Below are 15,795 nucleotides of genomic sequence, written 5' to 3'. Positions count from 1 at the left end.
GACGAGTCACAGACCGTATAAGGTTGGAAAGATCTACTTGTCAAGGTGTCCCCCCTGTCTCTGACTCTTTTTGCTCTTTACATTGAACCTTTAGCACAGGCAATAAGAGAAAATATTAGTATTCATGGGGTTGTAGTTAATTCAAGAGAACACAAAATAGCATTATATGCTGATGATGTCCTCTTGTACTTGTCGAATCCAGACCCCCTAGATTTGCTACCAATGTTTGGGATATATTCTGGTTATAAACGCAACATCAAAAACACACATTTTAAGTTTTAACTAAAGCCCGTTGAGTGAGATTAAAGGAAAAATTTCTGTTGATTGGTCTCAGAAAGCAATTAGATATTTAGGAGTATGGCTGAGCCAATCTTTAGATGACTTGTATAAAAAAAACTTTGAGCCCATGAACCAAAAGATTAAAGAGGACCTCACTGACTGTTCAACACTTATTCTTGATTTTAGTGCAAGAATGGAGGTCATTAAAATGCCAGTCCCACCTAGACTACTGTATCTGGTTATGTCTCCTCCTATGAAAATCCCAAAATCTCAGTTCCATGACTGGGACAAACAAATATCTAGATTTATTTGGCGGGGCGGAAACCTATAATTAAATATAGCACATTATTAATTCGTAAAGATAAAGGTGGCTTCTCTCTCCTAAGTCTCCGAGATTACTACCTTGCTGCTCAACTAAAAATTGTTATACAACGGTGTGATGATACTTGTGAGGCCCGATGGAAAGAAATGGAGAATATGTGTGGGGTCATTCCAATACAAGCCCTGATAGGAGATCAGAAACTGACAACAGCTTGTCAGAAAGAACTGAACCCCTTGACATCTTTTACATTGCTTATTTGGTTCAAGTTAGTAAAAGAACTAAACCTAAGGAACCACAAGTACTTAAGTGGGTGGCTTATGACCCTGAGTTTAAACCATACCAAATGGATTTAAAAAATTTTTTTAGTTTTTTTATTTGTTTATCAAGAGATTATACAAACTTATATACTGGGGAGATATATTAAGAGCGGTCTTTGGAACTCCAAATATGGCAATTAGAGGGTCTTCTCGGATCTGAATTCCAAAACCCCCTGAAAGTACGGGAAAGAAATCACTTCAAAATTTGTTCAAACTTGGACAGAAGAAAAACATGGCTTAGGTTGCAAGGGGAGGTGTGACATCTGTCACATTGGTCTTTAATTGAAGGAAAATTTTTAGATAAACGGGATTTTGAGAAATGGACTCTGTTTATTACTTTAAACTGTATAAGCTGTAGCCTAGCACATGGTGTACTTGAACGTATGATGAGATTCACCTTATCCCACCATGATTCAAACAGTTCAACACTAAATGGATTTAAAATTTAAAAACTGGTCACATAAAGGGATTAATGTATATTGTAAAATAATGGATAAGAACGGCCTTCAAAGTTTTAAAATATTACAAAAAAATATGATCTAGGAAAAAATGACTTTTTCAGATACCTACAATTACGGCAATATTTGTCCTCAAAAGTGACTAAAGAAATTAATACACAACCTAATGATATAATTAATCTGGTTTCACAAACATATTTTAAGGGATGTAAGTCAATTAACTCTAAACTCTACCAGGGTATATTAAAAAAGTAGGGGAACTTCAACAGAGTATATGAAAAAAAGATGGGAGAGAGAGTTGTCCATTGTTATATCTTCTGAGCAATGGGACAACATGTGTGAGATTGCCACTTCAACCTCATCTTCTGCCTACTGGCGTGAATTTAGTTGGAAAACCTTGGTACAATTTTTCATAACACAAAAACAACAAATAGGGTGAAATTCTTCATGCTGGAGGAGCTGTGGGGAAATTGTCGCAAACCATACCCACATCTTCTGGTCTTGTCGAAAACTTTCTAAATTTTGGGAAGATATCTCCTGAAGATTCTTACTGCTGCAGCAAAAAAAGCAATTACTCGTAAGTGGCTCTGTACTGACCCCCCTGTTCTGGACGACTGGTTGAGCGTTGTTGAGAAAATTCATAAAATGGAAAAACTTACCTTTTTGTTAAGGTTGCAAGCTAATACTTATACCAGAAGATGGGACAAGTGGTTGAAATCTATCCAAAATAGTATGGCTCCCCCCACCCCCTTTTCCTTTTTTCTCTGTTTGTGCCTCCTCAGAACTATATAAACTTCTGTATGCCTCTCCTAGGCTGCTCATATATGTGGTCAATTCATGAATATGTCATGTTCTTACTGCCAGAATTGCTTTGTAAGGAAAAAGCTGTGATTTTCAGTCAACTGTTTGTTTTTTGTTGTTTTCTGTTTTCCTTTTTTGTTCTAAAAAAAAATAAAATATGTAAAACCTTTAATAAAAAACTAAGTAATAAAAAAAGTGAAAATAACAATAATAATAATAAAGTATTCTGATTCTGATGACAGCAGGGAGGAAGACATTCTTCTAGACACCTTTTGGGTTTTGTGTGAAAGATCAGTGAGGAGTTCAGAAACTGGATGTCAAAATTGGACACTCAGATGAGGGTGTATGAACCACACAATCCTGTAACTGGAATAGCATAACCAGACAATTAGAAGTGGATGATCAAAACTGGACAGTCAGAACCAAGATCGTCTGGTTCTGAGACCAGAAAAACTCGTCTCCACTGTCAGTTTCTTTATTGTGAAGGAATGTTTGTCTTATTGTTTGTTTGTATTGAAATACAGGATCAACAAACACACAATTACATACACACGCAGCTGGTTTTAACATCAATACAAAAGCATCTCAAAAAACCTCATTAGGAGGATCAATAAAAATGATCACGGATCACTCAAAGCACAAATAAAAACAGATCAGTAACTCATTCCCTTGATACTGGTTATTGATCTGTGAGATATGGATCAGCTGCCTTGGCTCTGGAGCCTGGATGGAGTTTCTTCAGTGGGGTCAAAGGTCAGCAGGAGGAGTTAAAAGATCTCCTCCTCATCTGCATCACAACCGTAATCTGGATGACACAAATCAATAAATCAATGAATCAATCAATGTTACTGTAATGATTTTGAGAATAAAAGTCTGGACTAACCTCCCACCAGCTGCAGAGCGCTAACACACTCCTCCTCTGCCTCCTCCTCCTCTTCCTCTTCTTCCTCCACGGGGGATGGAGCAGTTAGGAGGGTGGGGCTTGTTTCTGCTGTGGAGTCAGGGGGTGGGTTGGACTCAGTCTCTGCTGGTGTTTCTGTTTCTGTAACCACTGAGACTGTACTCTCTACCTGAAAGTTTAACATCAGGTAAACCAGGTAAGAGGGAGTAACAGCTGCGAGAGGTGAGGAAGGACACACAGGTGAGACACGCAAGGAGGATGCGCACCTGATGAGCTGTTTTCTTCTTCTTTGGTGTGGAGGAAATGAGGTGGCGGAACCTGAAAGAGCAGAAGAGAGAACATCAGGATAACGTGGAGGACAGGTTAAAGAATATTCATTACTGATGACAGGTTATTGAGAGATCACATCAGTTGAGATACCTCTTGCCCATGATGCTGGTGTTGGCTGCAAGGTCTTGGTTACTGTCACTGGTCTTCCTGCGCCGGCGGCGGTTGAGTCGTTTTCGTGCTGCGGTGGTATCGGGGGTGTGGTCAGGGGACCTGGTCGGACTTCCTGTTCCTCGGTTAAGGTCTCTAAGGACATCGTAATTGATCTTACTGGAGATCTTCTTCTTCTCTAACATTCTCTCAATCGCCTCGCCCGCTGTCAATGCCTCGATCTGGTCCCGCTTCTTAGACTTCTTCTTCTTCTGACAAAACATGCACCACATGGGGTCACAGATTAGGTGGGTGGAGCTTCAGGTGAGGCTCTAGAGTGGATGCTGGTTTCACTCACCTTCTCCTTGTAGGTGCCCTCCTCCTTCTCTTTGTTTATCCGCTCCTGTTTCTCTGGAAACACAAACACAAATCAATCAGAATCAGTAATCAATAACAGCCATCAATGATTGCTGATGAGCACCTTTTTGCTCCTTCAGGTATTCGGCGTTCTGCTTCATCCACAGCTCCGTCTTCACCTGAACCTCTTTCTCATTTAGGATGTACTGTATCACATAGAACGGGCCAATCAGAAAAGAGCACATGCAGTTGGGTCCTTTCACAGTAAAAGTTCGTCAGGTGTCTTTGTACCTGTAGAACTGTGAACTGACCTTATCGATCTCTTGATCATCAATACCTTCCAGGTCCAGCTCCTCGCTCTGCGGGTGGTCACCTGAAAGTAAATGCAGAGCTTGATTTCTAACTGCCCTATGATCTAATGGTGATGTCACCATTCTGTTACAGTCGTTATCCTCACCGAGATCTTTCTCGCCACTCTCTGATGTGTCCGAGGTCTGGAAAGTCTGCTGGAGGCTCAGGCTGGCAGCGCTCGGCAGTTTTCCCAGAATGGAGCTCAGAGAGGCAGCCTGACGGTGTGGTCCCATCGACTCCTTCTCTGGCTCTGCCTTCCGATCTCCCTTCATGCCACGTCCCTCTTCCTCCTGGATCACCTGACACAGGAAGTCCTCGGTCAGGTGATGGGTGGCCGCTTGTAATTCCACGTCTTCACTTTCGACCTCCTCAGGCTCGGATGGCATTGACAAAACCTCGCCGTTGTCCTCGGGGTCTGAAAACAGAAAAGGTGGGAGCAGCTGAGTGACTGTGTGGGCGTGGTGAGACGGTCAGGTAACCCAGCATCAGAACTGACCAACTTCTTTGGTGTAAGCGGCGTAGATTCCTCTGAGTTTGGGGCGACTCTTCTCCAGCTCGGTTTCGATCTCGTCTTTGTAGCAGCTGATCTCTCCTGATGATGACAGGAAACGCACTGTGATTCAAAGATTCGAAACGTCACCCCCTCTCACCTAAGGCAGCCCATCCAGGTAAAAGGGACAAACTGACCTTCGACCTCATCCAGTTTCTTAGCCAGCTCCTGCTCTAACTGCAAGAAACCAGGAAGCACAGACTGGTTAGCTAATTGGACACCTAGCTGCTGCAGCCAATCAGAGACAAAGATGTACCTGCTGCATTTTGGCTTTGTGCTGTGCAGCAGTGAAGGAGGGGGGGTCGCACTCTTGCTCCAGATCTACTCTCATGAACTCATCGATGGTCAGCTGGCTGGTGGGCGTGTCCTCAAACTCAGTTAACCTGCAGGGAGGGAAAGGCGCTGAGATCTACTTCCTGTTTTGGTGGGGGTCAGGTGTACTCAGGTGTTTCTGGGGCTCACCTCTTCCTCAGCGTGGTCTGGCAGACCTTCACCACGCCAATCACGTCCTTCACTGAACGCCGAAACTTATGCATCCGAGCTGCTACCAGGAGTGCTGAGGAGGAGGAAGAGAAGGAGTGTTAATGTCTACTTCATGCACATTGCCGCTGTTGCTATAGTGACAAATTCCAGGTTGCACCTGCTCCACAGAGTCCAGAGGGTCGGCGTCCTGTGTGCATCCAGTCCCTCTTCATCCTCTGTACAAGACGAAGAGCCGTCATGGAAACCTCATGAGTCTTCGCCCCGAACTCCAACATGTGCGCAAAGCGAGGAATGTACAGGCAGGGGTCTGAGGAGGAGAAGGAGTGCTTCACTGTTAAAAAAAGTGTCCACACAGGGTCAAAGTTCATCAGCAGGCAAAAGATCCCTTGTGACATCAGCAGAGATCTATAAACAGTAATCAATCAGTAATTCAAACACCTCTTCAACTTAAGTTAAAGGCCCTGAGTCCAGCTCCGCCCACTACATTTACTGTGGACTGTTAAGTCCAGAAGAACTGAATCAGCTTTCTGGGATTTCTTTACCTGGATGATTGAATCCGCATCAGGGCTCTGTAAGTTAGCTGCGAGTTACACTGATCACACAGACACTATGTGGGAGATTCCCCTCATGACTGCAAACCCTCACTAATCACCAAGGTTACTGAAACTGCACCGCACGCGAGGTGTGTTCACACTATCCCAGTGTTCAGCGTCCACTGAGCCGCTTCTGCACTCAGAAGCTGCATTTCCGTGTGTGTGTGAGAGAGAGAGACTGCTTGTTAACACGCATAGTATTTTTTTTTTCTTTATAACAGTGGCTTGGACACATGGAAACACATCATGGAAACAAACACACTGTACGTAGCAAACATAAACATACGGACACACTCCCGTGTGTGGTGTCCATGGAAACGTTTGCTCGCTTGCTATGTTCTTTTCCCGCGCTCTGCTGCCCTCTTGCAGTGCGGAGCGGTGGTGAAGGCGGCACTATAACCTAAGATGGCGGCCGGAGGCAGGCTGCAGCGGTCTGCTCGTTTTTAACGTTTACGGCGGAAGGACGCGGGGACGGCGGACGTCACACAGGTAACCCGCATACCAAAGCTCCGTGACACGAGCCACAGGTCCAACGCTGAGAATCTGGGACGTGATCGGGAGTCAGAGCTGTGATTATTGATGATCGATTGTTACCGGACAGTGACCCGATCTCCTGTTCGCTCGCTATACTGAAGATAAACAGATGTGGTGGGCGTGGCCTTCTCGGCCACACTGACGATGTTAATAATAACAGCGGTCTGCTGTCTCCAGACCTCTGCGGGTTAGATACTGTTCATTGGCTGGATCCATGTTAGTAATCAGAGAACAATGACCGCAGCGCAGACAGGTGAAGCATTACAGACCGCCCAAGTAAACACACCTGGACACCCTCAGATAAATGATGTCAGCGATCAGATAATCCAGATTATGATGAGCCCACAGCTGCTGTCAGGTGTCTGTGCTTTAAGACAAAGGAGACGCTCTGCTGTCAAGATAATCTGGATTATAATCTCTGTGGATCATAACATCCTGCTCTCTCTGACCCACAGCAGGCTGCGATGCTGTGACTGCTGACTCTGTCTGCTTTCTGAGGAGGACATGGCAGCCGAGCTGTTTTCCACCAGTCTCCCTCAAGGCGAGGAGGTGGAGGTTCTGGAGGTGAAGAAGAGCTTCATTCAGGTGAGCGACCTGCAGCTGACTGCCGAAGACATCTGTGGAGACGGCGGCATTGCCGCGTCACAGCCAAATAACCATGACAGGAACCCAGAGGAAACAGAAAGCTGGCAAGCTTCCCACCCCACCCTCAGAGAAAGGTAAAAAAACAAACAAAAAAAAAAAAACTCACCACCAACAACAACAAGCAGTCAGAGAGATGAACAGCAACAATAAGAGGACAACAAATTGACTATGCAGACATTGCTTCTTTTTCATCTAAAGGACATTAAAATGTTTGTTGCTAACACAGCCCCAACACAAAGCCCTATCCAATTCAATTCAATGTTAATTTTACAGCCCTAAATTACAACAACTGTTGCCTTAAGGTGCTTATACTGTTTCAGTAATGTGACTAGATCTTACAATCCCTGATATGGGATTACAACATCTAGTCGCACAAAAAAAAAAAAGGAGAAAATCCCATTAATCATATGACCCCCTATGAGTAAGTGCATTGGTGATAGTGGGAAGAAAAAATTCCCTTTTAACAGGAACAAACCTCTAGCAGAACCAGGCTCAAGGAGGGGTGACCATCTGCTGTGAACGGCTGGGACCAATATACAATAACCTCAGTTTTATCTGAATTTAAAAGCAGAAAAGTAGAGGCCATCCAGGTCTTTGTCTTTAAGACATTCCTTCAGTTTAACTAATGAGTGTCTGTTATCCAGTTTCATGGATAGATAAAGCTGTGTCATCTGCATAGCAGTGAAAATGTATGCTATGTCTCTTGATGATACTGCCTAAGGGGAGCATGTATGATGTAAACAGAACCCTCATCATTTGTAACCTTCACTAAAGCTGTTTCTGTGCTACAATGAGCTCTGAAACCTGACTGAAACTCTTCAAATAAGCCATTCATCTGCAGTTGATCTGTTAGTTGTTTGACAACTACTCTTTCAAGAATTTTTAATATGAAAGGAAGGTTGGGGCCTATAATTAGCTAACACCGCTGGGTCTAGAGATGGCTTTTTAGGTAATGGTTTAACTACTACCAGCTTGAAGGCCTGTGGTACATAGCCGATTAATGGAGACAGGCAGGACTTCTGAGCAGTCCTGCCATTCCAGCATGTCCTCATGTGTTGAAGTTCAGGCTCCGGCTGCTGGGCTGGGGTCTGCATACATTCAGCTTTATCATCATTCTGCGTTTTTGGCTAAGTTAGCGCTAGCAACATAATTACTGTGCTACTATGAAATGTGATGTGCTGACCCGAGTCTGTTGCTGTCATTGTTCTTTGCTGTTGTCTGTTGATAATGTTGTGTGCCTGCAGGAACGCTCTGATGTTCAACAATGAGCAGATGGCTGATGTCCACTTCATTGTCGGTTCTCCAGGAGAGACTCAGACAGTGCCTGCTCATAAGGTACAGGACCTGTTCCCACTGACACTTTGATCCAGAGCATACTGCCTGATGCTGTGGTCCAGATGCTGATGGATTCCTCTGTTGCAGTATGTCCTGGCGGTGGGCAGCTCGGTGTTTGGAGCCATGTTTTATGGAGATCTGGCAGAGGGACAGTCTGTGATCGACATCCCTGATGTTGAGCCGGCTGCTTTCCTCATCCTCTTAAAGTAAGTCAGAAGTCAAGACAGGCCCACTGTTAGTGAATTAGCAGCAAGCAGAGTCCTGAAAGTAGCCTCCTTCACTTGGATGACCCCCAGCTTTGCATTCTGCCTCATGTGGAGCTACAGCTGCCTTTCTAGTGTGCCTCATTGGGCTAAGATAGAAGGATAAAGGCTAGGATAGCAATAGAATCAGAGAGGCACAGGCTTCACAGAACTACAAGGATTCAGGTTGTGTAGTGTTTCAGGGGTCATCGTGGAGCAGAGCTGGTAGCCATGTTTGGTCAAAAATAAACGGAACCTCCTTGATCTGAGAAAAAGTTGTCTAACAGAAAACAAATGATTACAAAACAAAAAGGTTTTATTTGTTAGTATCCTGAACACTTATAATAAAAACATGAAATAATGTAACAGAACATCAGTAAACCAGAGTTAATATGGTGACCATGAAATCTTTTTCAGTGCAGATCTGAGTACCGCCATTAGCGTCTCGACCAAATTGAAAAGTGTTCTGAGGCAGGATCTGAGGTAGGGTGGAGATTTGTGGTGGGAGGCGCTTGAAGACTGTAGACCCCGTGGGCTGGGCAGGAGTTCAGCTCCAGTGATTTTGTTTCTTCAAGTAGGATTTTGGTTGAAGGGACAGGAGAGTAAGGCAGGTGTTGTAGTTTATGGTGTAGCTCGAGAAAAGAGACCACAGACCAGATTTCACGATCCATCATGTTGATAACATTGAGGTAACTTCTGTTTCTGCTCCACGCTGGTGGTACACAGACCCGCTACAGTCAGCTATGGATGCCGCGTGTTGTACAATTTTTGTCGAAACATGACTTCATCCTACCATTTTCTCTATCTCAGGTACATGTACAGTGATGAGATTGAGTTGGAGGCTGATACCGTGCTCGCCACGCTATATGCTGCTAAGAAGTATATTGTCCCTGCTCTGGCTCGGGCCTGTGTAGCCTTCTTGGAGACGAGCCTTGAGGCAAAGAATGCCTGCGTGCTGCTGTCTCAGAGCCGGCTGTTTGAGGAGCCGGAGCTGACGCAGCACTGCTGGGAGGTGATCGACGCTCAGGCCGAACTCGCTCTGCGCTCTGAAGGTTTCTGTGAGATCGACTTGCTCACGCTGGAGATAATCCTGCAGAGAGAAACGCTCAACACCCGCGAGATCGTGGTGTTTCAAGCACTGCTGTGCTGGGCGGCGGCAGAGTGTCGGCGGCAGGGCTTGACGGTGAACCCAAGGAATCAACGCACGGTGCTTGGTAAGGCCCTGTACCTGGTCCGATTCCCTTCCATGACACTGCAGGAGTTTGCAGATGGGGCAGCGCAATCGGATGTGCTGACACTCAAAGAGGCCCACGACGTCTTTCTGTGGTTCACTGCTACCAACAAACCCAGGCTGGAATTCCCCACTGTGAAGCGGGCGGGGCTACTGCCACAGAGGTGCCACCGCTTCCAGTCCTCGGCCTACCGCAGCAACCAGTGGCGCTACAGGGGGCGCTGTGACAGCATCCAGTTTGCTGTGGATCGCAGGATTTTTGTAGCTGGACTTGGTCTGTATGGGTCCAGTGGTGGGAAGGCCGAGTACGTTGTGAGGATTGAATTGAAGAGGCAGGGAACCGTTCTAGCCCAGAATCTCACCAAGTTTCTGTCAGATGGGTCAAGCAACACCTTCCCGGTGTGGTTCGAGCATCCGGTGCAGGTAGAGCAGGACACCTTCTACACGGTCAGTGCCGTCCTGGACGGAAACGAGCTGAGTTACTTTGGCCAGGAGGGGATGACTGAAGTGCAGTGTGGGAAAGTGACCTTCCAGTTTCAGTGCTCATCAGACAGTACCAATGGCACCGGCGTGCAGGGGGGGCAGATCCCAGAGCTCATCTTCTACTGTTGAACTGGAACCTGGACCCAAGGACTCAAGCCAACAGGCAGGAAGTTGGAGCCTGGAGCTCAGATTCAATCAACAGACCTGGCAATTGGAAATTGGCAGCTGATTGAACAATGCCGTGGACCTGAGAGCTGATTGGCTGTCAGGTTTTTATCAGTGTTTGGTGAATATTAAAGTCTCCTGATTCTTTGAGAAAATGAATAAAGGAAGTTGTAGTTTTCTGCTGCTGCCACTAGATGTGGCTATGTGGTCTCACACCGAGGGAGATTTTCAGCTTTTTTTTTTTTTGTGCTGTGGACAATGAATTTTACTTGTGTTCAAGGTCACATGTGTAAAATGGAAAAAAAAAAAATCTGAATGCAACAACAAATTATTTCAAGCCTGTATTCAGTAGAAAAGCATTGCAGACATAAAGTATAAAGTTGAAACTGATAAATGTGATTTTTTTGTTTGTTTTAGTTCCAGTTTTTTTTCTGGATGTCAGCACATGTTGCTGTTTATCACACTTTAAATGATCTGTAAGTCTGCATTCTCAGTTTTTCCAGTGTTGTGTGCTTTAAATAAATAAAATGAGTAAATAGCTCACCAATGGCGGGAGCATTGATGCAGAGCTCACGAGCCAGCAGCAGGAAGGTCTTTCCTAAGATGTAGACATTCACCTGGACACACAGCATAGAGCTCACACCTGAATGACACCACTGAGAGTCCACTGAGAGTAGCTGAGGCTCGGTCTTACCTGCAGCAGATCGCTGAGGTCCAGCAGCATGTCTGAGGCTTGTCTAAGGAAAACCAGCTGAAGGTATGGAGATGAAAGGTCAGAATGAAGCCTCTAAACTCTGTGTTTTTATCGAGTTTGTGTTTGATTTAAAATTGTAATCATTCCTAAATATTTCATCATTGGTGGAGTTTTTAATGACTTCATACTTCAGAACAAAAACTTATCAAGCATGAATGAAAACACATCAGTGTCGGATGTAACGCTCCACCGGTTAGATGTTTCTGATTATCTTAAACAGCAGAACATCTGCAGCACATTAAGGTGATGGACACCTGAATGTACCGCTGATGGATCAGTTCCTGTGACAAACGTGCATCCACCTGCAGCTAATGAAAGTCTGACGTCTTTCTCCTCTCATAGTTTTAAAAAAGGAGATGAGCTGCACATCTGAGTTACAGGTGAGGAAACCAGTTCAGTGGTTCACCTGGCTGCATGTAAGTGGACTGCAGGCCATCGTGGTTTCAAAGTTCTGGTTTGTCTCTGCAATTTGCACATGCTCAGTGGGTCAGAGAGGTTGCAAGGATACGTGGCGTGCCCTCAGTGCGGCACACAAGGTAGAGGCAGGCAGCGATGACGTGCTCTGTCTTGCGGCCCCGGGTCAGGTGTTTGCTGACGACCAGCTTGAAGAAGTTGAAGGCGGTGTCGAGGCAGTGTTGGTTGAGCTGCAGCTGACTGCCCAGCTGCTGGATCTGACGCTTACCTGCACACACACAGGCTCGTTACACCTGTGGCTCACCTGGACACCCCGCCCCCAAACAGCCAAAGGACTCACCGTTCTGAAGTGTCTGGGCTCGCGACTCTTTGCCGACGCTGGTGTGGAAACCAGAACCAAGGAGTGGTGCTTTAATGGGACCTGATGGGCAGACAGAAAGACAGCTGTTCAGAGGACTTTGACCTTTGACACTGTAGTTGCTGCAGAGCATTTTGGGTAAAGACAGGTTAGTGTTAGACACTCATCACAGGCATGAAGTCAGAGTCGTGTTTTCGTTCTAGGGTGGAATGATTGTATAGCAAACGTGTTTACTGACTTTAAAAATTCAATTCAATTTTATTTATACAATGCCAAATCACAACAACAGTCGCCCCACGGCACTTTGTAAGGCAATAATACATACAGAGAAAAACCCAACAATCAAATGACCCCCTATGAGTGAGCATTTTGGCGACAGTGGGAATGAAAAACTCCCTTTTAACAGGGAGAAACCTCCGGCAGAAGCAGGCTCAGGGAGGGGCGGCCATCTGCCGCGACCACTTGGGGTGAGAGAAGGAAGACAGGATAAAAGACATACTGTGGAAGAGAGACAGAGATTAATAACAAGTATCCTTCGGTGCAGAGAGGTCTATTAACACATAGTGACTGAAGAATACTCAGTGCATCATGGGAATCCCCCAGCAGTCTACACCTATTGCAGCATAAAACAAGTTTCAGTGTATTTTGGTTTTGTATCATTATATCTTTCTGCGAGTCAACTAATAGTGTGTGTGCGTGCATGGCTGGTACATGGCCCCGCTCCCCGCTGTATGCTTCGTGCCCTCCCTGGATTGCGAGTGCTTGATGTTCTAGTGTGTCGTTGGCCCACTCCCTTGGTGGCTCAGAGTGGCCTGGGCCTCCCCCTTGTTGGGGAAGAGGGTGTTTAGTGCCAGGTGGTCCTGGGTGTATGGGGAGGGTCGACTGCCTGTGGTCCTCTGGGAGTCTTACACATTGGCAGTGGGCACCCCAACTGGGGCCTCCGTCCTTCTCCTGCCAGGATAGGGACGTGGATGTCACCAAGTTGTGTTGCCTCAGGTCTTTGGTACTCCACGAATTGCACGGTTGTCCTGGTTCTGTCTCTGTCTGGGGGGGGGGTGTCGCTGCAGCTTCCCACCCTCATTTTCAAGTACATTTGTGACAAAGACACAAGCATTCTCTCTCTCTCTCACACTCTCCCTCTCTCTCTCTCTCACACACCCACACACACACACACACACACACACACACACACACACACTATAGAAAAATTGTTGATGTATGTATCTGTGTATTTTCTAATATTTCTGTTCCACATGCTGTATGTTTTTTTGTTTAGTATTTTTGTCTCTCACAGGTGCAGCAGTTGGCGTTACATTGTGAATTTCTCTTTGTTTCTATTTGTTCCAGTGAAACATTTTAAGAGGAAGAACGAGCAAACTTCCACTCTTGTATGATGGACATCAATTAAGGACCACGAGGGGAATGTGAGGTGGACATGTTTCTGATTCTGGATGAGAAGCTTTGAGACACGGCGGCTTGTTTCTCATGAGGTTTTCTTCTAAAACGTAGCACTAATTAAATAACCCGAACTGGTCAAAGAGACGTCCAAAGCCTGCTTGAGGTGTATCTGTGAAATCTGGATGGATTTCAGCAAACTCACATGGTCTCTGAAACTTGCTGATGCTGCGGATTGATAACCAGCCCTTCCTGTTTCACCCTAAACCACCCTAACCTGCCTCTGTTGGCGTCTCACCATCAGCAGACACAAACTGTCCCACGGCGGACGACACGCCTCCGCTTCCCTCCACAAACTGGACCTCGGACACGATGATGTTGTCCTCCAGAACTGAACCGCAGCTGGTGCACACGGCGCTGCCACGAGCCTGGTCCACGTCAATGTCAGACCCCCCGCAGGTCCTGCACACCCGAGAGCTCATGGTGGAGGTCAGAGGTCAGCAGTCCCTGAGGTGGAGAGACCGGTTAGATATCAAGCTTTCACATGACGATGAGTATGAAGGTCAGCACAGGAAACAAGTCTCTGTCATGTGTAGGATAGCTCCACTGTACACTCACTGATGATGACTCATACATGCAGCTCCATCTTCATCCTCCACCCTCCATCCTCTGCACATGCTCAAACCACCTCAGCCTCTCTGACTCTGAGTTGTGTCTTTTATGGACTCATTTCCATCCTGCTCAATTAATAGCTCCAGCTCCACTGTCTCCATCACAACAGGTCTCACCTTCCCTTTCAGTTTTGCTTATACTGTCTTCTTTACCTCTCTGTGGATTGTTGACCCTAGGTATTTAAACTCATGCACCTTCACGACCTCTGCTCCTACATGTTCACCTTCCTACTTGTCTCCCTCTCATTCACACTCATGTATTCTGTCTTGCTTCTACTCTTTCATACCTCCACCTCTCCAGGCTCTCCTCCACCTGCTCCCTACTCTCACCTTAGGTCACAGTGTCATCTGCAGACATTATCATCCACAGAGACCCCAGCCTGACCTCATCTCTCAGTCTGTCCATTACTACTGCAAACAAGAAAGAGCTCAGAGCAGATCCCTGATTCACTCTCACCCCCACCTTGATCCACCTGTGACTGCAGACATTCATGATTACAGACAGCAGACAGTGTGTGTGTGTCATGAAGAGGATTCAAAACTCTGTGATTCAAACTTGGGTGACTCTGATTGGTTGCAACTGTTACCTGTTTACATGTATGAAACAGTCTGATTGCCTCAGCTCAGAACAAATCTGATCAGCAGATCACTTTTAGTTAAAATGACAAGTTTGAAACCTTTTCCTATTTTCCTACACCACCACACATATCCTGTTCTCTGTGAATCTGTTGGACACACCCAGGTGTCTATTTAACTCCACCCCTTTGGCTTGCCTCCTTATGCCACACATGGAAGAGAACATGGAAGCTGTGAGTTAAAAAGACTCTGCTTAACTTTTGATAGATTCCCATAAATGTAAAGGGATATTTCCTCACTTGAATGCATGGTTGTGTTACACCAGAGCCCTTTATTGTTAATTTTGAAGAAATCGAAACACTAAGATGGTAAGTTGATGTTAAAATCAAGATGGCTTTTCTCTCTAAGTTGCCTACTGGGCAAACGGGTCAGCCGAGCCGATGCAATCACTATGGGTCTGCACTACATACTGCATCACCTCGACCAACCTGAGACACATGCCAGATACTGTTCATGGGCTTCAGTTTGGCGTTCAACACCAACATCCCAGTCATGCTCCACCAGAAGCTCACCCACCTCCACCTGCCAGTGAATCACCAGCTTCCTGATGCCCAGACCACCACCGGCCTGTCACCATATCAGCAGCAGGTGTTTGGAGTTGAACTCAGACTCCCGCTGAGCTGCTCAATGGTGTTAGCAGGAAAATGTCGGTTTGTGATTTATGTCATAAAAACAAAGGTTCGAGTCCAGTCAGAGGTTTTTTTTTTTTTCTTTAACTTTATTTAAATATTTTTAATCTGCATCGGATGCTGCATCTGGAACATGTAAACAAATCTAACTGGCTAACCTGAAACACCGGGACCGGGGAGCTCCTCTCCCAGAGATCCGGATCCACTCACCGGGAGAACTTCAGAGTCTGGTCCGTTAGAAACTGTGTTCCGTCCCAGAACACATCCGGTCACCTTATTGGCTGCTAATAACGGTTATTGATCAGTTATTGATCACTGACAGCTTCCAGATCGCAGTTTCTTTTCTTCCTGTGGCGCGCTGGAGTGACGTTGCTCACTAGGCACGGGACATAAGTTGGTGACGTGGGTTTGGAAAGGAAAGCATTTGAATCCTAATAATTAAACCCTGAACGAATGTAACTGTTATCACGTCAC

General features: G+C 45.8%; 2 protein-coding genes across 8 annotated transcripts; one reads left to right on the top strand and one right to left on the bottom strand.

Annotated features, from left to right (window-relative positions):
• Positions 1–2,572: 2,572 nt before the first annotated feature.
• Positions 2,573–15,670, bottom strand: brf1b (BRF1 general transcription factor IIIB subunit b). 4 transcript variants are annotated; one of them, XM_005460236.4, is made up of 19 exons: positions 15,532–15,670; positions 13,684–13,892; positions 11,973–12,053; positions 11,727–11,900; positions 11,159–11,190; positions 11,009–11,081; positions 5,394–5,543; positions 5,216–5,309; positions 5,010–5,136; positions 4,891–4,930; positions 4,700–4,795; positions 4,310–4,618; positions 4,164–4,225; positions 3,977–4,058; positions 3,854–3,906; positions 3,499–3,767; positions 3,345–3,396; positions 3,061–3,247; positions 2,573–2,982 (listed from the first exon to the last, which is right to left on the bottom strand). In XM_005460236.4, the coding sequence occupies exons 2-19, from the start codon at positions 13,865–13,867 to the stop codon at positions 2,945–2,947; spliced, it is 2,103 nt and encodes a 700-aa protein (XP_005460293.1). In that variant the 5' UTR covers positions 13,868–13,892; positions 15,532–15,670; the 3' UTR covers positions 2,573–2,944. The 4 variants fall into 4 exon arrangements, with proteins under 4 accessions (XP_005460293.1, XP_003455637.1, XP_019201186.1 ...); XM_003455589.5 differs by having other exon boundaries at positions 15,480–15,615; XM_019345641.2 differs by having other exon boundaries at positions 3,499–3,764; positions 15,480–15,615.
• LOC102078383 (BTB/POZ domain-containing protein 6-B) lies at positions 5,916–11,011 on the top strand. Of its 4 annotated transcripts, none has more exons than XM_019345644.2 (5): positions 5,916–6,616; positions 6,819–7,082; positions 8,253–8,343; positions 8,431–8,549; positions 9,396–11,011. In XM_019345644.2, exons 2-5 carry the CDS (start codon positions 6,868–6,870, stop codon positions 10,426–10,428), a joined length of 1,458 nt encoding a protein of 485 aa, XP_019201189.1. In that variant the 5' UTR covers positions 5,916–6,616; positions 6,819–6,867; the 3' UTR covers positions 10,429–11,011. The 4 variants fall into 4 exon arrangements, with proteins under 4 accessions (XP_019201189.1, XP_019201188.1, XP_013119768.2 ...); XM_019345643.2 differs by having other exon boundaries at positions 5,916–6,721; XM_019345642.2 differs by having other exon boundaries at positions 5,918–6,318.
• Positions 15,671–15,795: the final 125 nt, after the last annotated feature.

The sequence above is a fragment of the Oreochromis niloticus genome, linkage group LG15 (genome assembly GCF_001858045.2).
Source record: "Oreochromis niloticus isolate F11D_XX linkage group LG15, O_niloticus_UMD_NMBU, whole genome shotgun sequence".
NCBI classification, from domain to species: Eukaryota; Metazoa; Chordata; class Actinopteri; order Cichliformes; family Cichlidae; genus Oreochromis; species Oreochromis niloticus.
The sequence above is the reverse complement of the archived record's forward strand: the minus strand, read 5'-3'. Positions and strand labels throughout refer to the sequence as shown.